This window comes from Bos grunniens, chromosome 9, assembly GCF_055505025.1.
Source record: "Bos grunniens cultivar Pamir isolate PY7600 chromosome 9, Bosgru_T2T1.0, whole genome shotgun sequence".
Classification (NCBI taxonomy): domain Eukaryota; kingdom Metazoa; phylum Chordata; class Mammalia; order Artiodactyla; family Bovidae; genus Bos; species Bos grunniens.
Window position 1 is genome coordinate 10,190,235 of NC_141173.1, and position 20,388 is coordinate 10,210,622.

At 43.1% G+C, this 20,388-nt stretch overlaps 2 protein-coding genes across 5 annotated transcripts in view; one reads left to right on the plus strand and one right to left on the minus strand.

The window, feature by feature from the left end:
• Nucleotides 1-5,994, plus strand: part of COL19A1 (collagen type XIX alpha 1 chain) — a 440,957-nt gene extending 434,963 nt beyond the window's left edge. For both annotated transcript variants that reach the window (XM_086316743.1, XM_086316744.1), the window contains 2 exons: nucleotides 5,224-5,301; nucleotides 5,478-5,994. In XM_086316743.1, the coding sequence (XP_086172869.1) occupies nucleotides 5,224-5,301; nucleotides 5,478-5,605 (206 nt within the window). In that variant the 3' untranslated portion in view covers nucleotides 5,606-5,994. The remainder of the gene's footprint in view (nucleotides 1-5,223; nucleotides 5,302-5,477) is intronic.
• An 8,974-nt stretch (nucleotides 5,995-14,968) lies between these two features.
• The window catches only part of COL9A1 (collagen type IX alpha 1 chain), a 90,289-nt gene continuing 84,869 nt past the window's right edge, over nucleotides 14,969-20,388 (minus strand). For all 3 annotated transcript variants that reach the window (XM_086316747.1, XM_086316746.1, XM_086316745.1), the window contains one exon: nucleotides 14,969-16,021. In XM_086316747.1, coding sequence (XP_086172873.1) covers nucleotides 15,834-16,021 — 188 coding nt within the window. In that variant the 3' untranslated portion in view covers nucleotides 14,969-15,833. The remainder of the gene's footprint in view (nucleotides 16,022-20,388) is intronic.

Genomic DNA, 20,388 nt, shown 5'->3' on the forward strand with positions numbered 1-20,388 from the left:
TAAAATTAAAACACACTTGCTCCTTGAATGAAAAGCTGTGACCAGCCTAGACAGCATATTACAAAGCAGAGACATTACTTTGCCTACAAAGGTCCATCTAGTCAAAGCTATGGTTTTTCCAGTGGTCATGTATGGATGTGAGTTGGACCATAAAGAAAACTGAGTGCCGAAGAATTGATGCTTTTGAACTGTGGTGTTGGAGAAGACTCTTGAGAGTCCCTTGGACTGCAAGGAGATTCAATCAGTCCATCCTAAAGGAAATCAGTCCTGAATATTCATTGAAAGGACTGATGCTGAAGCTGAAGCTCCAATACTTTGGCCACCTGATACAAAGAGCTGACTCATTGGAAAAGACCCTGATGCTGGAAAAGATTGAAGGCAGGAAGAGAAAGGGATGACAGAGGGTGAGATTGTTGGATAGCATCACTGACTCAATGGACATCAGTTTGAGCAAGCTCCAGGAGTTGGTGATGGACAGGGAAGCCTGGCGTGCTGCAGTCCATGGGGTCACAAAGAGTCAGACACAACTGAGCAACTAAACAGAACAGTAAAGATCACATTGATTGATTTGTGGATATTGAACCATCCTTGTATCCCTGGAATAAATCCCACTCAATCATGATGTACGAGCCTTTTAATATTTTGTTATATTCAGTTCACTAATATTTTGTTGCAGTTTTCACATCTATGTTTTTTGGGGGATATTGATCTGTAATTTTCTTTCCTTGTGGCTTCCTTGTCTCATTCTGGTACCAGAGTAATGCCTCATAGAATGAGTTTAGAAGTGTTTCTTCCTCTTCAGTTTTTTGGAATAGTTTGAGAAGGAAAATTGTTAACTCTTCATAAAATGTTTTGTAGAATTCACCTGTGTCGTCCTGAACTTTGTGGCAGTTTTTTTTTTTAATTACTGATTCAATTTCATTAATAGTGATTGGTCTATTCAAGTAACATTTCTTCTTGGTTCAGTCTTGAAAGAGTGTGTTTCTAGGAATTTATCCATTTCTTCTATCAACTGATATTTTTATGGGCGTTTCCTTGTACTTAAGTAGTTTTTTCCTTCCTTACTACTTTTGAGATTCTTTAACTCTAGATCTTTAATCATAACATGTCTTGGTATGGATCACTTTGGGTTCATCTTCTTTAGGACTCTCTGTGGTTACTAGGGGCTTCCCAGGTGGCACTGGTGGTAAAGAAACTGCCTGCCAATGCATGAGACGTAAGAGACGTGGGTTCAGTCCCTGGGTCGGGAAGATCCCCTGGAGGAGGGCACGGCAACTGACTCCAGTATTCTTGCCTGGAGAATCCCATGGACAGAGGAGCCTAGTGGGCTACAGTGCATAGGGTCACAAAGAGCCAAGCACAATTGAAGTGATTTAGCTCACATGCACATGCTTCCTAGACTTTGAGGCCTGTCGCCTTCACCAGCTTAGAGGAGTTTTCAGCTTTTATTTCTTTAAGTAGGCTTTCTGGCCCTTTCTCTCTCTTCTCCTCCTGGGGCCCTTAAATTGTAAGTATTAGTAAGCTTTGTGTTGTCCTCAGATTTTGACTCTTTTTTTTCCTGCTCTGACTGGGTGATTTTCACTACCCTGTCTTCTGAATCACTGATTCACTCTTCTGCATCCTCTAATCTGCTATGGATTCCCTCTACAGTATTTTTTATTTCAGTTATTGTATTCTTGAGTTGTAACTGGTTCTTCTTTATACTTTCTATCTCTTCATTGAAGTTCTCCTTGGGTTCATCCATTCTTCTCCCAAGTTTGGTGAGCATCTTTATGACTATTACATTGACCTTTTTATCTGGTTAATTGCTTATCTCCATTTTTCTCAAGAAAAACTTCTTTTTCTGAAGTTTATCTTGTTCTTTCATGAGGAAGGTATTCCTTTATCTCCTCAGCTGGCCTAACTTCCTGTGTTCGTTTCTCTGTATTAGGTTTATCAGCTACATCTCCTGGTCTGAGAGAGTGGCCTTACATGGAAAGTGTCCTGTGGCGTCCAAGAGCACGATGCCCCCTGTTTTCTAGAGCAGTGCTCCCGGGGTATCCCCTGTGGGACTTATGCGTCCTCCTGCTGTAGTTGGGTCATGATTGCTGTTGGGGGCACTTATGGGCAGGATTTGCCCCTAGCTGGCTGGCTGCAAGACCCAGCCATGACTGTGACAGACACACTGACATACGGGGCCAGACTCTAAGAGTGGGAATTACTTTGGGGGGCACCCATGCCACCCGGGGCTGCCCACTGGGTGGAACAGGAGCTGCTTTGGAGTGACTGGCCGGGGCACACATGTTGGGCAGGGCAATTCCTCAAGGAATGCTGGGGGGAGGCACACAGTGTTGTAGCTAGGTGGATGGGGAGTGGCAGAACGCTGCCCACCAGCACTGGGCCAAGCAGATGGAAAGAGAGAGAACACAGTACTTACCAGCACATCTGTCCGCAGAACGGCGGCCACTGCATCCTGCCCCTCTGTCACAGGCTCTAAAATCAGTCAGTGAACCACTTTCTCATATGACCCAGATACTCTTATTTTTCTACTATTTCAAGATCAAGGTTTATTATAGGAAGGCAAAATTGGTTTAACATTTAAAAATCAATTAATGTAATTTACCTCATAAGCAGATAAAAAAAAGAAATTATGATCATATTAATAGATTCAGAAAAAAACTTAATTGATTATATTCAACACTGTTCATGATTTTAAAAAAGAAAAAGCAAAGTCTTGGCAATTTCAGATTAGAAAGTGTTTTTTTTTCTCTTTTTTATTTTTTAAATTATGAAAATATGATAAAAAACACTTATAGGAGACTTGGAAAATGTAGAACAAAGTTACATATAGTTCCACTATATATTACAATTATTTTTTAAATAGATAAAGATTTTTAGTTGGAGTTTCAATATCAAACTCTCAAAAATGAATGGAATGAATATACAGAAAAGTAGAAGGATGCAGTGCCCCTGCAAAGCAGACCCAGGTGCTTTTCAAGCTGCTGCTTGTGTGCTGGGACTCAGAGCAAGTGGGCTTGTGCAGGAGCCCTTAAGGATGGAGGCTTGGTTTCCCACAGCCCTCGGGCCCTCCTGGAGATAGGCCCTGCTGGCTTTCATAGACAGGTGTTACGGGAACTTGTCTTCCCAGGGCAGGTCTCCAAGGCTGGCGAGCCCCACAAGGGACGTGGACCCCTCACTCCTCGGGGTAACCTTCTCGTCAGTGGCGTCCCTCCCCTTGTGGTCAGCACGCCAGGGGAGTGGCCTCTGATTGGACCACTTCTCTGCGCCTCCTGCCCGTCTTGATCTGGCCTTGCCTTTATATCCTCGGTTGTGGAACATCTGTTCTCCTATCTTCAGGCCATCCATCCTCACATATAGTGTTTCACATGCAGTTGTAGATTTGGTGTGTCTATGGGAGGAGGTGAGCTCAGGGCTTTCCAGTTCACCATCTTGGTCAGGAATCCTGAAAGAACTTTACTTAAACTTTTCTCAAACACATGCTGAGTTCCCACCTCTGTGAAAATCCTCAAGAATGGATGCCACACTTCAAAGCCTTATCCATTTTAGAAAGAGCCTTGCACACTCAGCGGATGTGGAGTTAGCAGGAGAAAACAGATCCTGCCTTCTAGCTTCCATCAACCTTGGAGGGACAGTATTGGGAATGATTGTTCTTACTTTTGAACTTATAAAGTTCAGCTGTTATTGGTTCATAATGAGGGAAACCCTCTGTTATTTGTAATCCAGTGGCCCATAGAGTAGTTCATGTGACTGATACAGATTTGACTTTTCAGATTTGTCAACAGTCGGGGCCTTAGGAAGTAGGAGGCGTATGTGTGTCAAAATGATGAAGGACACAGTGGTCAATTGGGGTCAGGACAAACAACGCATAAGGCCTTCAAACAGCTTGTAAGGCCCTGCATGAAGAATTATCCTTCCCAAATGCCAGTAACACTCTTTTTCTGACCTCATTTTTCTAGCATGCATATAAATGCACTGACTTACAACTTTAGAAATAAACCCCGAGAGTCGAAATGGAAATCTCCAAGGCTATTACCTGAAAAACTACAACAAACACAGTTCTTCAATGACAAGACCCTCTAGATACATTGGGTTAGAACACTGCTGCTGTTTTATTTCTGTTTTCCTACAGAGGCTACACTGATACCAAACTATCCTCCTGAACCTACAAGCCATGCAGACACATGTCTCTTTGCAGACAGACCAGCCTTCAAGTCCTTTCCAAATTTCAGGAGAGGCCTGCCCTAAAGGGGTGAAAAACTTATTCTAGAAAAATGGGGAAGCTGTTACTGACCTTATTAGCATTCCTATATGAAATTTTGTTGTGAAACAATTATAAAATAAGACCCTATGGCTTTGGGGAAGGCTTCATAAGGAATGAGCTTGGGACCTTAATAGGAAATTGGAATAAAAATGTTTCATGTGCTTTGTGCAGTTCAACACCTCTATCTATTAATAGCAGGTCGGTATTAACCTAATGATATGAGAGCTTTGTACAAATGCATTTTCACATTTGACAGGAGACATATAAATGTTACTGTGTTTTACAAACACATAAATTATTTTTCTTGTTTTATGACACCTCATATGCACTGAGATTCATGTGGAATAATGTATTTTGCATTATATTAAAATCTGAGAACTAAATTTAAATACATAGCTTTTAGCAGATATGTTCTTCTTTTGGAATTATGTTCCAGTGTTATTAATCCTTGTTAATCAAAGGTTCATATTTCTTCAGTTACTTTTCTTTCTTCCTAATTTTTTAGCCTGTGATATTAAGCACTCACTGAGATGACTGAGTGAGAGTCAGCTTAACAAGGTCTCTGTAATAGTGGGAACTGGGTGGAACTATTAAATACATCCCAGGTAGTAAATATTATTTTACTGCAGAAATGTTTAGAGATTTGGAAGGGTACTTTCAAATGACTTAACTACAAACACTTTTCCTTCTTGTTCACATATGTTAAATGAAAGTCAGCTATAGAAAAGAAATCCTGGTGACTTTTCACGTTTGAATACGTATCAATTTAGGATACTGTTCAGGCCACTGTTCAGTATCCAGTATTGTACTGAGTGTCTGTAGCATAGTCTTCAGATATAAATGTGTGGAGATATTCCACTGGGTGTATTTTCCACGTGCACCTCAAAGTATCTCCTGAATGTGTATCAGTCAGAGAACACGCTTACTTTTTTTTTCTCTCTTTTTGTTTATCTCCTCCTTAGGCTACCGAGGACAGAAGGGAGAAAGGGGGGAACCGGGAATTGGGCTTCCAGGGAGCCCAGGTCTTCCTGGGACTTCAGGTAATAGTGATATTATCTTCGCAGCATGAGCCAGCCTCCAAAAATTGGAGCCATGCCTGCTCCCTGTGGCCCTTTAGTGTCGCTCCGGTTGACACTGAATGACTCGTGTTGGTTGGAGAGAGGGAGGATGATCTGTATGTTGACCTGCATTCTGATGGGGTCTTTTATTTCATTAGCTCCGGGCTTGCCAGGCTCACCAGGTGCCCCAGGGCCCCAGGGCCCCCCAGGACCTAGTGGAAGATGTAACCCAGAGGATTGCCTGTATCCCGTCTCACACACCCGACAGCGAACAGGTGGGAAGTAACCACACCTGAGGAAGACTTGATGCCAGTCACTTCTCCTTGCTGTTGGAGCTTTCTTAATACTGTCAGACCCTCGTGATTGTGGGTGACTTTTTTTTTTTTTGGTGTAGGCAAGACATTAAAAACAAAAATTGGAATCCTATTCCTATAGTAACTGCGATATCAACCTTTTCAGAATTTTTTCCAAATTCATTCCATGTCTTGCTTCACCATTATTATGCTTTTTATTCAGGGTTTTCTATGAAATATGCAAGCACATCTTATCATTTGTTCTTCTTTAAGAGAAAGTGATATCTCATGATTTAGTAGACTGATGGTGATGTACGTTTTGTAGTCTTATCAACTTGTATTTGGCCTTTCGTTTCTGAATTTTAAAGTTTCGGACTTATCTGGACGTTTCCTTGGTATTTAAATTTACTATCATTGCTGACAATTTCATTAACTTTTTTGAAATAGTGTATTGCTCCTGCTGAATGTTTTTGACTACTTTTATAGCTTAAGAATTCTTATACCATCCTTTATCCATTCTACTTATGTAGAGAAATAGATAGGCAATAAGACCTTCATAATTTAGATTCTGGAAGAAAACTCAGGAGGCTGTCTTATCAGGGAGCCCAAAATCCTACCAGAGCCAACTACTGAAATGATTTTGTTGCTCCTGTGTAATGAGCTCCAGTCAAAGCAGTCCCACCAGCATGAGTGTGTCCTGCGTAAGAAGGAAGGAGCGAAGTCAAGGCCCAGCACTGTGGTCCCTTTGCCGAGTTTCTCATTTGGGAAACAGAAAGTTGATCTTTCTGGGAGGTGTCTGGTGGTGAAGGCACCCAGCTGTCTTTGGTACTTTCAAAGTTTAAAGGGCCTTGCAGAGTCTTTGGGCCCAAGTACATTAGCCTTCTGACCTCGTGACTCTCAGATGTTAGGAACCAGCCATCAGAACAAAGGATGGGACTTCTAGCAACTGGAAAAGAAACCTCCTTGTGCTAGAAGATGAGCGTGTGGTATCCACAGATGCACATCAACAAGCTGAAGCCTGGAAGCTTGTAGGAAGAATGATGCTTCTCAGAAGCTGCAGCTAGAGGTTCAGGGCCGTGAAGGAAATCCATGAGACCGAGCAAGAGTCCACACACTTCAGGGGCACAGACACTGCCTGGACCACATCCTCTGACCAGGAACAAAAACGTGTGATTGCCAACCAAACAGCTGAATGGTAGTTTCATGGCCTGGCCATACATTATTTTGAGAAACTGTTGGTTGAAAACGATTTCCTGGAACCGTGGGCAGGAGGATGTTGTTGAAATCTGAGTGGCGGGTCCTAGGGATGCCGAGGGTGTGCACCACCCCCGCCCCAGCCCCGGCCCCACCACAGACATCTGCCATGGGGCAGATTGTGAAAAGCTGTGAGCACGGTCTTGTGGGCAGCGTGCCTCCATGGAGGCAGCTTTGTTCAAATGCACCCAGGGTTTGAACTGGTTTTCATTGTAGTGGATGAACTGATGGTCAGGTACTATCTACATGGCTGTGCATATGTGCAACCTTTTTATTATTTCATGTTGAAAGATGCTGTATATTTCACTTCCAAGTTTATTTATTTTCATTTCCAAGGTCATTTTATTTATTTCAAGTGTTAATTTTAAATTTATTTTCTCCTTCATTTTCTTTCCTGTGCAATACCTACAATGGTGCTGTGTTTTAGACTGACACAATCAGAATATACATATACATTTTCTTAGTAAAATGATCATTTATCCCCACAAAATGTACAGAGGTCTAAAATCTGGTGCTATGTGTATATCTTGAGCTTTTAATTTGTGGAGCTTTAGTTTGTTGAATTTTCTGAAAGCTTACAACTCCTCTGCCATTCATTAATTTACTTGAATTTGTCATAAAGCTAAAAACATTTTATATGTTTTCAAAGATTATTTTTTCATATTAATTGTTTGCTTATTCTTTTGCTTCTTTGTTAATCCAGAAGTATTTATTTTAGCATTTTACTGCTTTCATGAATTTTTTTGTCACTGGTGATCAGTGCATTGTTTTCCTGGAGTCGATCCCTTCACAGACGCAAGAAGACTCAGTTCATTTTCTTGTTTTACAAATTCTCTCATTTTAATTCCAGAGAATATTTCATGTGTCCTTTCTACAAGTTAAGTATTTCAGAACCTTTCTTTTTCTAAATTCCATTAATGCTGGACTGGTTTATTCCTGTTGCAAGGGTCTGGATTTAGTCAGGTGGTTTGAGGAGTTGATGCCAATTATAAACTTGAGTTGTCACAGTGACGCAGGTCCTTTCTAAACAACTGACATGTGTGATTCAATCCTACTTGGGGATAACCAGAGGAAAGGGCTGCATCACACGGAATGAACTCTGCTTAGCTGCCTGTGCAGGAGAAGCAGCAAAGAGCAGCAAGAAGGGCTGCACCCGGCAAACACAGCACCAGTAAAGTGAAGACCTGGCAGTTGCCTGATTCTTTTAACGAAAAGAACGTGGATAATTTAAGGCCCCAGACAGGGTGTGAAGACTTCCCCTAACTGCCTTGGTGGTGGCCAGTTCTCTTGTCTCATTTTGTTCCATTCCAGAACCTTTGTTCACTTCCACGCAGAAGTCAGCAGTGTCCACAGCAGAGAAAAAGAATGACCACATTTCATGAGTTATCTCTTGTCTGGACTCCACACAACAAAGTATGTTTAAATACAAAGTAATTGCAGGCCACGATGGCAACAGACTTCCCATGTAGCACGAGTGATAAAGAACCTGCCTGCCAATGCAGGAGACACAAGAGATGCAGGTTCAATCTCTGGGTCGGGAAGGTCCCCTGGAGGAGGGCATGGAAACCCACTCCAGTATTCTTGTCTGGAGAATCGCATGGACAGAGGAGCCTGGCAGGCTACAGTCCATGGGGTCGCAAAGAGTCAGACGTGACTGAAGCCGCTTAGCAGGCACACACATGATGGCAATTAAAGTTGTGTGTTTACCCCATAAAAGTATGTTTGAATTCCAGTCTAATATTTTGTGTCAAGATCAGGTAACACTGTCAGATAGAAATCCTTCTGTGCAAAGAACAAGATTTGACTTCAATTAATATTTATGGCCTTTAGAAAAAGGAAGAATAATTCATGACTTTGTTATTCTTCTTTTCTGCTGAAGACATTAACCATTTTTTCGTAACTGTAACAGAAACACAGCCAGTCTTAACCTTTGAAATTTTTCACCTTGTTATCAAAGTAGTGTAATTAATGACTTTAAAGTATTGATAATCCCATATGCTTGTTTCTATGGTTCATAACATTGTTGAAACTTTAAAATTTTAGACACTTTTGTGATAGAGCATCAGTAATTATCTTAAGATATATTATCTGTAAAAGATGTCATTTGATGTTTGGATTATAAAATGATTTCTTATGAGTATGTTTTAAGAGTTAAATAAGATTGAGCTTTTCTGCAGTCTTTCTCCACTGTAGAGAACCTGTGATATATCACCTTTTGTCCACAAGATGGTGTCTTAAGCAATTTGTATCAGAAGAATTGAACAGACTTGCTGGAAAATCCCATGGACGGAGGAGCCTGAAAGGCTGCAGTCCATGGGGTCGCTGAGGGTCGGACACGACTGACCGACTTCACTTTCACTTTTCACTTTCATGCATTGGAGAAGGAAATGGCAACCCACTCCAGTGTCCTTGCCTGGAGAATCCCAGGGACTGGGGAGCCTGGTGGGCTGCTGTCTATACGACTGAAGTGACAGCAGCAGCAACAGCCACAGCAGAAACACAAAAGGCTAGAAACAGCTGAGTAGACAATTCCATCAAAACCTTTGCTTTTGTACTTACTCTTTTTTACTTTTGTAAATAATTTCTTGTTAATTTATGTTTTGTAATTTTTTTTGTTAATTTATGTTTTCCTCACTTTAAGTATCTTTATGAAGCAGGCACAATAATGTCTGATTTGTTGACTGTTTCAGTTTTATTTCATAAGTATATTTATATGGCTAGCTAACTTGAAAATTTACTATTTGTAACTTTAGTTTGTATGCTACCCTCATATTTTAGTGATTAACATGAAAACACTTGAGTAATCATGTTACCTATTAAACAGAATAGAAAATCTCTTTTGGCAAATAAAAAGAATTTAGCTTATCACAAGAAGTAGACCATTGATAGAATTAGACAATGTCCAAATCTTCATACTGTTCAAAGTACTTAAAAGTTTATAATTAGATTTGTATAATTATATTTTTTTAGAAATGTATCACTATTTACAAAATTTACGATGAAAAACACTATTTTTCAAAATACCATTTAAACTTTCCTAACACTGGCAATAATATCCTGATATTGAGAATTTTCAGGTTAAGTTATATGCTTAAGGTTTTCCAGTGAAGTCTCAGAATAGTTTTGCAGATGTGTTCATTGCTCTTGTTGTTCAATTATTTTTCACATTTTTCTGTGTCCACCTTCTTCAGACACACAGTTTAATGTCATTGTTTCCGTGTCCATTCTTAAACGCTAGTGTGGAGGCTTGGACCCCCTGTTATAGCCCTCTCTCTTACAGCTTACACAGCCTTCCAAGAGGGGAGAGGTATAGACTGAATTGAATTTTTGTCTTTTATGCCTATTATTTCAAACTGACTTAGCCCACTGAATTGTATTCACTCATTAGTTGACTGGTAAAGCGTTCATGACATGAAACGTGTTTAACTACTGGGAGTCTCAGGAAATAAGACAGATTAATGACCTCAGTCTTGTGTGCTGTGGCTGGAGCGGTACCCCAAACACTTCACTCAGCAAAATTGTGCTAGAGTAACTGCTCGAGTTAGTTAAATTGAATGGAAAACCAGGTGAACACAGAGAAAACTCTTTCAGAGGAGCAGACCCAGAATAGCAAAACTTTACCTCAAATTTCAGTTCAGTTCAGATCAGTCACTCAGTCGTGTCTGACTCTTTGCGACCCCATGAACCACAGCACGCCAGGCCTCCCTGTCCATCATCAACTCCCAGAGTTCACCCAAACTCATGTCCATTGAGTCGGTGATGCCATCCAACCATCTTATCCTCTGTCTTCCCCTTCTCCTCCTGCCTTCAATCTTTCCCAGCTTCAGGATCTTTTCAAATGAGTCAGTTCTTTGCATCAGGTGGCCAAAGTATTGGAGTTTCAGCTTCAGCATCATTCCTTCCAATGAATATTCAGGACTGATTTCCTTTCAGATGGATTGATTGGATCTCCTTGCGGTCCAAAGGACTCTCAAATTTAGGGCAGGCTTATAAAACCAAGCTATCTAAGAAAAATCTAAATGGAAAAAAATGCCATGTTCAGAGCCTATAGTCTTCCCTGATAGCTCAGTTGGTAAAGAATCTGCCTGCAATGCAGGAGACCCCGGTTTGATTGCTGGGTCAGGAAGATCCCCTGGAGAAGGGGTAGGCTGCCCACTCCAGTATTCTTGGGCTTCCCTGGTGGCTCAGCTGGTAAAGAATGTGCCTGCAATGAGGGAGACCTGGGTTTAATCCCTGGGTTAGGAAGATCCCCTGGAGAAGGGAAAGGCTACCCACTCCAGTATTCTGGCCTGGAGAATTCCGTGGACTGTATAGTCCATGGGGTTGCAAAGAGCTGGACATGACTGAGCAACTTTCATTTTCAGAGCCAATAGTGAGTGATATAGGTTACAGCTCCAGGAGTTAGCTACTTGCTTCATGAATGTGTCAAAAGAGAATACTAATAAAGTAAAAGATTTCACTAAATTTAGGGGGTAGTTAGTAAGATTTGAGTTTAACAGAAGGATGTGTGTCGCCTGACAAGGATAAGCATATGGGTGTAAAGATGCTAACTGCATCACAAATTTTTATTTTGCTCTTTTATTTAAAGTACATTTTAGGGATAAATATTTTTCAGTGTATTAATGTATTTAAATTCAGATTGTTTTATGACATATTTTTAAACTATTTATTTTTAAAATAAGACTTTGGGTGCATTTTTTGTCCATTCTCTGTGTTCTCTATCTTACCTCATCAAGCTATGTAAGGTTTAATTCAACATACTGCTGTTAAGTGGAATGGCGCGAGGTTTGTTCTAAATCCCACGTGGTTATACTGCTTTGACGAGTTGATTCCTGTGTGTTTGTGTTGCATAATGAGTTTGTCACTTATCTCAGCAATAAAGGATTTGACCCCGGATCAGGGAGTTCTGAGGTGCGGTTATTAGCAGCATCTCTTCTTTAGCTGAGGCTCCACATTTCAGCCCCGCTGACAGGGGTCAGCCACAGGGAGGCTGCAGGCACACTCACCTCCCAAGCTCTCACCTCCATGAGCCCACGGATGCCGAGGGGCGTGCAGACTGGCCTGTTGCAGGGCTCATGTCAATACCACGCTCATAATCATACTTTCGTTTGTCACATGAATCCACACTTAGCTTCTAAGAATTACATTCACAGCCCAGCTCAGTGGCAGCTCATAAAAAGCTTGGTCTGATGAATTTGGATGAGAATTAAAAGCAGAAACAAGAGAGTATCCAGGCCTTTGTGACTTTGGTCACACATGGTGATCTCCTCACTAAATTATGTGGGCTTGAGCAAGATGAAGGATGCCAGAGTTAACTTTTCTCAGAAACATAAGCTCTTCCATCCTGAGTGATGGGCCATTAGGTTAAATACACAGCATGTCTCTTTAACAGAAATGAATCCCATCAAAACCTGCAGATGGATTTAGATTCCTGCTTAGACTGGGAAATGATTTACAGAGTTCTTAACGATCCTCACCCTCAGGTCCGTCATGAAGAGTAAGGTAATCGTGTGCTCTCTGAGGGATAGTCTGAAGTCTCTTCACACGAAAATCTCCAACGTGGAGGCCAGAGACAAATTCAGACAAATCTTAAAAGAAAGTTCCCTGGAGCCAGTTCCCATCATTCACTTTCTCTGTAGGTATTCTTAGAAAATTTGGCCTCAAGAGCAAGATGTGAAGGGATTGTTAAGGGGAAAGTTAGCATGGATTCCCGTTTATTAAGATCAAAAATAGGATCCGTCAGCATCCTCTTCCTGATAACCAGATACATTAAACTGTATGTATAACGTACCAACCAATGCATTATACTTCCTCTAGTTAGTTCTTTAAAGAGCCTTTGGGCATGTGTATCTATAGTCATATGTTCTTATGGTAAACCAATTCTGATTTAATATTTACTGAGCCATATGAATTAATGCTGCCATGTCCTGGATCAAAGCTCACTAACAAAGACTCAGTACATAGCTGAAAAGTATCAATTTTACTCTAGAAAAAAAAAGAGAGACTTGACCTATATTTATTGAAAACAAATGCTCTTTTTCTAAAAAAGGTATTTTAAATAATTTACATCCATTCCCTGTTTGTAAACAGCAGGATTACTTGTTGGCTAGTGCTTTTCTTAATATTGCTTTTTCACACCTTTTGCCAGGGCTCCCAGAAAATGTTTAAAAACCATTTTCTTGATATTTAGTGTGACTGTATGTATTTCTAGTGATCCTCCCCCTCTATTAGTTTCTTTTTAAACTCAGACATGTTAATTATCAGAGAAGCTTTAAGAGTCAAAAAAATAAAGAATACAGAGATTTCTCTTCTAAAGCAGGGATTTACATTAAGCTTATTTCAGGTTGCAAGTAAATCAGATTTTATTTATGATGTTTAAGGATAGCAATATTCATGTAGTTAGCTTGAAATAGTGTGTCCATAAATAATAAAATCAATCATGAAACTGATATGACTACTCATTCATCCCCTTCTGCTAGACAAAGCCAATGATCCCAAACTGTGCTGGGGAATTTATGTGCTCAGTCACTGGGAAGTGACTTCCGCAGTTCTTACCCAACCTCTCAGATCTGTGGGATGGAAATCAGGTCACAGTGTCACAGACACACTGGCTTAGAATTAGATCATCAGCCCTTGAGTAAATAACGTGCATGTTTCTAACCACCTGTAATTACCCCACACTTTTCTCAGCAACTCGGACACCTTCCAACTTCCCCGAGGTCTGGAGGATTTCTGTTTTGCTAAAGAGAGAGATTTGGTCTAATTTAGGATTTATCAACATCCTTTCATGGAGAGGATCAGTGAGCTGTTTTCTTTGCAATTTCTCTGTCAAGTCTACACTGCTTCTGTAAGCTGTTTCTGAACTGGATTTACGATGGATTACTCCCACCATTGGGGATGTGCTCATTTCACACAATCGCTTTGTAAGTGGTGGTTTCCAGTTTGCTGTGTCTATGGAGCTTGCTGTACAGCCTTTTGTATATCAAGTTTGTAGAACAGTTCATTCAACTTTTCCTTGAAATTTTATTTTTTTTAATTTTCTTATGAATCTGATAAACCTATTTATCAGAACTGAGAAACGTATTTATTTATCTAATTTTTCTTTTGTTGTATCTGACTGTGTCACTCCAGTTAAAATAAAACCACCTTGGTGAAAATAAAGGCGATTTCTTTGCATTTACTGGATTATATGTCACAGCACCTGAAAAGGTTTGCCATCCATGTGGAGACCATGCAAGCAGTTATGACCGCTGTCTCGTCTGCAAAGATTACCTCTTCCACGAGGAGGAGGACCGTCCTCCCTGGCATGCAGATGGCACTGCCCTACGCAGCCAAGCTGGAATTGTTCCCCTTACACACCAGGAGCACGGGACTCGAGGCTGTGAGCGGCTTTAAAGAAACCCAGATACACATTACATGTTGATTGATTTAACCAAATGAGTGGGGCTAAGATTTTAAAATGCTGAGAGTCCAACTGAGGGCAGAAAAGCTTCACCAGTGAGGTGAGGCATCACACCTATCAGGGCTCACTCCCCGTGACTTGAGAGAAGGGAGTTCCATAAACGGAGAAGATCCTGACTGGCGCACTGTGCTTTGCCTGGGACAGGTGATCATATGCCCTGTGACACAAACTGACTATGTTACGGCTGGTCCGTAGTTAATACAGTTGCTGACAAAACAGCAGGCCAGTGTGATTATGTAAATAGTAATGGAGTGCTTGAGGGGCCAGGCAATACCTATCTTATTGATAAGAATACAGTGCTTTAGCTGAGCTGCCTTTATACAGTTTATAAGAAAAAATTGAGTACAACATAAATCATTTGTGCAGTGAAGTTCTTAACAGGACAGCACTGAAATGAAGGCAGCAGCTTCTCCCCCAGAACCCGAGCCAGGCTAGACTTGGGGGGCCCATGCAATCTGCCATAGCATGCAAGCAGATTTGTGCAAGTGTATTTGTACATTTTTCGGGAGGATGGGTTCATAACTCTCATTTTATTTCTCGAAGGTCCATGAAACCTCCCCTACCACCTCCCCCAACCCGCCACGCTCTACCCCCACCATACACAAACACACAAAGAACTCTGTCACAAGGCCACACCCTCTGGGGAGCAGAAAGGGCTTTTTAATTTCTCTGTAGAACAAAGCACTAACATCATAAACACAGGCCTACAGAAATGCCAGTATTTAAAAAGCTTTACGTATCTGAACAACTGTAAGTGACTTCTTTTCATTGAACCCAGCTATAAAAAAAACATGCAAGAGAGTAAGAAACCATGTTTATTGCTTCTTTGGTACAACAAGAGACGTGACCTCAAACCTTGAAAATAAATAATCTCATCAATAAAACTACTGAATGGTAGGGTATTAAGACTCTTTCTTTGCTTTCACATGGACGAGCCCAAAATACGAATGGGTTTGGATACAGTACAGTTCAGCAGAAAGGCAAGCTGACGCTGAGAACCCCACGGGTGTAAGGAAAACACCCCAAGTGGCACAGCAACTGCAGAGTCCCCAGGAGCACAGTGATGGGGATCTTAAGCACCAATTCTCTTGACAGTAATGGGGCTGCTTCTTAACTAATCTGGTAAATCCTTGCAGAGCTGGAACGAGCGTCTGAGAACACGCGCTCACTACAAAATGGAAGTAACTACTGCAACTGAGGTAAACCAAACAGCGTCTCTGTTTATTGGCACAGCGGCCCGTGACGTACCACACACGGATAGCACACGTGAGTTCAAGAGCCTGGGGATGGGACTGCCGATTCACTCAAAAGGAGGGGTGTTGTCTGTCTGATCCATTGCTCTGTGGCTCCCCTCAAAGAGAAAGGAGAGAGGATTTGCTGAATAGCACCATTGTCCTAAACCTGATGGTCAGATCGACTCCTAGGGTACCACTGAAGGGGCCGTTCTCCCCCAGGCACCTTCTTCAGGTGTGGTTTCCACCGACAGCCGCGTGGCACCAAGCCCCTCACTGATTGGGACCTTTGCTGTTGAATGCCCGCTGACCGGCCTGCAGGGTGCAGGATGCTGGCTCGCAGAAACCAGGGGGACCCGGGGGGCCTGGGGGGCCGGGCACACCGGGGATGCCCGCCACCCCAGGGGGGCCTCGCTCGCCGTCCCGGCCGTTCCTCCCGTAGCTGGCGGGACCCGGGTCACCTGAAACACACAGAAGGCACGCTTGTGAGCAGGAGACCCGCAGACACAGACGCAGAAGGCACTGGGCCCCTCCCCGGCCCGGCAGCGTGTGCAGAGGGCCTGGAGAGACGCTTTTAGAAATGACGGGATGGCCAAACTAGATCTGGATGGTGGCACAGGATCGCTTCATGGCAGTTGAGTCACTGCAAAATGAAAAGTGTTAGGAGACCCGGGAATCTCTCATCCCCTCTCCCATCTGCCGGATACAGCAGCCTCTCCACACAGACGTCTGCTGAGCCCGGGAACAGGCTGACTCAGATGCCAAACACACCTGGACCTCAATCTGTTAATAATTCATCGATACAGTTTGTACTTATTACATAATGAAATTATGTTGGACCCAGTGGGTTAAACAATTATTCCATCATCATATGTATATTAATCATTAAAATGAATTTCACCTGATTCTGACTTTTTTAACTTGGCTACTAGCAGATTTAAAATCATACACGCCAACTCGTGTTTGCGCCTCACGCTGTATCTCTTCAGACCACGCTCCTGTAGCAGCCGCCCTTATTTCTAGCGGGTGATCAAGTTCCAGGCAGGGAGACGTGCCCCTGGGTGGTTGGAAGATGCAGACAGGTGGCTGGAAGGCCTAGCTCTGCTGTACGAGTCACTCATCTCCCTGTCTCCTCATCCACAAGATGGATGATGCCTGCCTGAGAACTATATTCTCTGCCTGAATGCACCTGATGAATGACTATTAGAAAATTAGTGCTTTGTGTTTCTTAGAAGACTGTGCAATGCACCCCACAAAGCTCCTTGAAATCCTTCTCATCAGAGCTTTACCCCAACAGGAACGACACACTGCCCTAAGCTCTTGGGAGGCGGCGGGGGGGCGGGGGGGTTCTTTCTTTCGTTAAGTCCAAAGATTGTTTGGTTCCTCCCTGAACCAGTGAGGCATGGAGTCACAGACCCCATAACAAAGAGACACGTTTCTGCGAACATTCTCTCCATTGCACTAGCATGCCGTCACATGATGCCTGCAACGGTGGTGATACCAGAGGCGTGTAAAAGGAATCCTGTGTGCCCGGATAACACAGTGTTTACAGAGATCCTCCTTTGGGTCCGGGCTTCGCTGGTGGTTCAAATGGTAAAGAATTTGCCTGCAACGCAGGAGACACAGGTTCGATCCCTGCGTCAGGAAGATCTCCTGGTGAAGGGCATGGCAACATGCTCCAGTATTCTTGGCTGGAGAATCCCAGGGACAGAGGAGCCTGGCGGGTCGCATGGGGTCACAAAGAGTCTGACACGACTGAGCGACTAACACTTTGATTTCTCCTCGTGTCCACGGTCTTAACTTGGCTATTAAGCCAAAAGGTGAAAACAAAATCTATACATTCAATTATATTCACTTAGATTTAGTTCCTTTCCCTGTTTCTTGGCAGTTTTTAGTTTTCTGTCCCTATTTTCAGTTCAGTTCAGTCGCTCAGTCATGTCCAACTCTTTGCAACTCCACGAACTGCAGCATGCCAGGCCTCCCTGTCCATCACCAACTCCCAGAGTCCACCCAAACCCATGTCCATCGAGTTGGTGATGCAATCCAACCATCTCATCCTCTGTCGTCCCCTTCTCTTCCTGCCCTCAATCTTTCCCAGCATCGGGGTCTTTTCCAATGAGTCAGTTCTTCACATCAGGTGGCCAAAGTATTGGAGTTTCAGCTTCAACATCAGTCCCTCCAATGAACACCCAGGACTGATCTCCTTTAGGATGGACTGGTTAGATTTCCTTGCAGTCCAAGGGACTCTCAAGAGTCTTCTCCAACACCACAGTTCAAAAGCATCGATTCTTCTACGCTCAGCTTTCTTTACAGTCCAACTCCCATATCCATACGTGACCACTGGAAAAACCATAGCCTTGACTAGACGGACCTTTGTTGGCAAAGTAATGTCTCTGCTTTTGAATATGCTGTCTAGGTTGGTTATGACTTTCCTTCCAAGGAGTAAGCGTCTTTTAATTTCATGGCTGCAGTCACCATCTGCAGTGATTTTGGAGCCCGGAAAAAGCTTATTTATCCCATTTGCCTTCTGTTGGTCTTGTTGCAGTGATCTGGTCTTTTTCAGCTGCCTTATTACACAGCCCACATACTTTTAGAAGGAAAACTACATTATAGACACTGCTTTACACATAACATTCTTCCCATTATACTTACTATTAGGTCCACAAAAAGCCACATTACAGGACAAAATGTAGCGAAGCTGTAAGGGAATAATTATCTCTGACTCTATACATCTCAAGGCTGTAGACAAGCAGATATAAGTAATTTCCCTTCATTTATCTCATAAGCCTTCATTTGACTACAACAAGTGATGAAGCAGGTAATTCTGTGTTTCCCTCTCAAGACAAGGTCTACCCCTAACCCACGGCGCCTGTTGACAAGGCTTTAGCAGAACCCTGCCTTTAAGCAGGGCCTATTCAGATTTCCTGGCACGGAGACAGCTAAAGGTTCAGTTGGTCTTTTAAGGCTTAAAAAGAGAGGCCAGATATAAACGCTTTTAAGTGGTCAGGCTGGACAAACGGCAGCCCATGAGCCAACGCCGGGGTTGTGAACAGTGTTATCAGGACACAGCGTGTCCGCTGTTTGCACACTGCCCTGGCAGCTCGGCACTACACAAGCAGAGGTCCGGGCTGCAGCAGAAGCCGTCTGGCCCTCGGGGCTCAAAAAGCACGGTCTTGCAGCAGGGGAAGGAGAGGGCGGGAAAGGAAGAGAGTGGCACTGACACATAAACATGACCGAGCTAAACAGCCAGCCAGCAGGAGCTGCTGTATAGCACAGGGAGCTCAGCTGGCTGCCCCGTGATGACCTGGAGGAGAACAGGAGGGGTGGGAGGGAGGTTCACGAGGGAGCGGGTGTATGTATACTTATGCACATATGCATATATATGCATACATATGCAACATATGTGTGTTTGTGTATATATATATATATAGTTGTAGAAATATAGAAATCTCTTTTCAACTGCTGAAGAGAAAGCATGAATCGAAATTGCTCTTACTCTGCTTTGCCTGCTTCATGGATGTCTGAGCTACACTGCTAAGTCACTTCAGTCGTGTCCGACTCTGTGCAACCCCATAGACAGCAGCCCACCAGGCTCCCCCGTCCCTGGGATTCTCCAGGCAAGAACAGTGGAGTGGGTTGCCATTTCCTTCTCCACTGAGCTACACTAACAGCCTAACAGTTAGGGTTTTCTGAAATTTCAAGGACCTATAAAATGTTACTGTCAAACCTTTCATGATTTTTAAAAAAATGAATGTCTGTATAATTCTCTGTACTAACACTAGAGGGCAGTCGTGTTACACACACAGAGGCCCAGCCTCTCGGCCCTAATAACACCTGCAATGCAATAAAAGGGACTAAGACACAGGCTTTAAAACAAAACAAAACATGGAAATCATTTCCAGCATTCAATAGGGAATTTCTCACCTTGTTCTGAGCGCTTGACAGAGCACACATGTTTCAGGCATTAGTGTATAAAGTGGGTTGTTTACATAAGATCCCTACACCCCAATAAAAGAGTGGAGACAGGACAGCCGCAGAAAAGGGGTAAATGACTATGCTAGACTCAAGCCCGGGCTTCCCAGGTGCCACTGGTGGTAAAGAACCCGCCTGCCAACGCAGGAGACATAAAGGGCTTGGGTTCAATCACTGGGTCAGGAAGATCCCCTGGAGGAAGGCGTGGCAACCCACTCCAGTATTCTTGCCTGCAGAATCCCATGGACAGAGGAGCCTGGAGGGCTACAGTCCATGGGGTCGCATAGAGTCGGATACGACTGAAGTGACTTAGAAAGCACACACACAGACTTAAGTTTAAAGCGAGTGTGCCCTTTCTGTCTGGGGACTTCTTCACTCAGGATCCACAGGTAAAGCTCATCTATCTGCAAACCTTGAACAAGAAACCTGGTACAATAAGTGCGAGTCAGTCTAACGTCCGGGTCACGTTCACACACAATGATTATTTAAGGTCCTCGTTCTCCCAGCACGCTTAGATACACAAAGAAGTCAGGGCCCACTCTTAAATATCTTTTCTTCATATCCCCAGAGTGGGAAGCAACTGGTCCCCAGTGAACAAGTTCAGTGGCAACAGACAAAGAGTTACTGGTGAAGAGACACTCACCAAAGGTCTCTGTTAAGAGACAGACACGGGAGAGGTGAAGGCAGGGGGCAGGGTCTAAGGTCCCAGAGGGCTTGCTCAATGTGGTCCCCACAGCTCTGGGACAGGAGCCGAAAAGGAAATGTGCCAAAGTCAGGGGCCAGAATGGCAAGACAGACCCAGCACACACCTGGACCGCCCGCACGACACTCTGTCCACAGCAAGAACCTGGACACG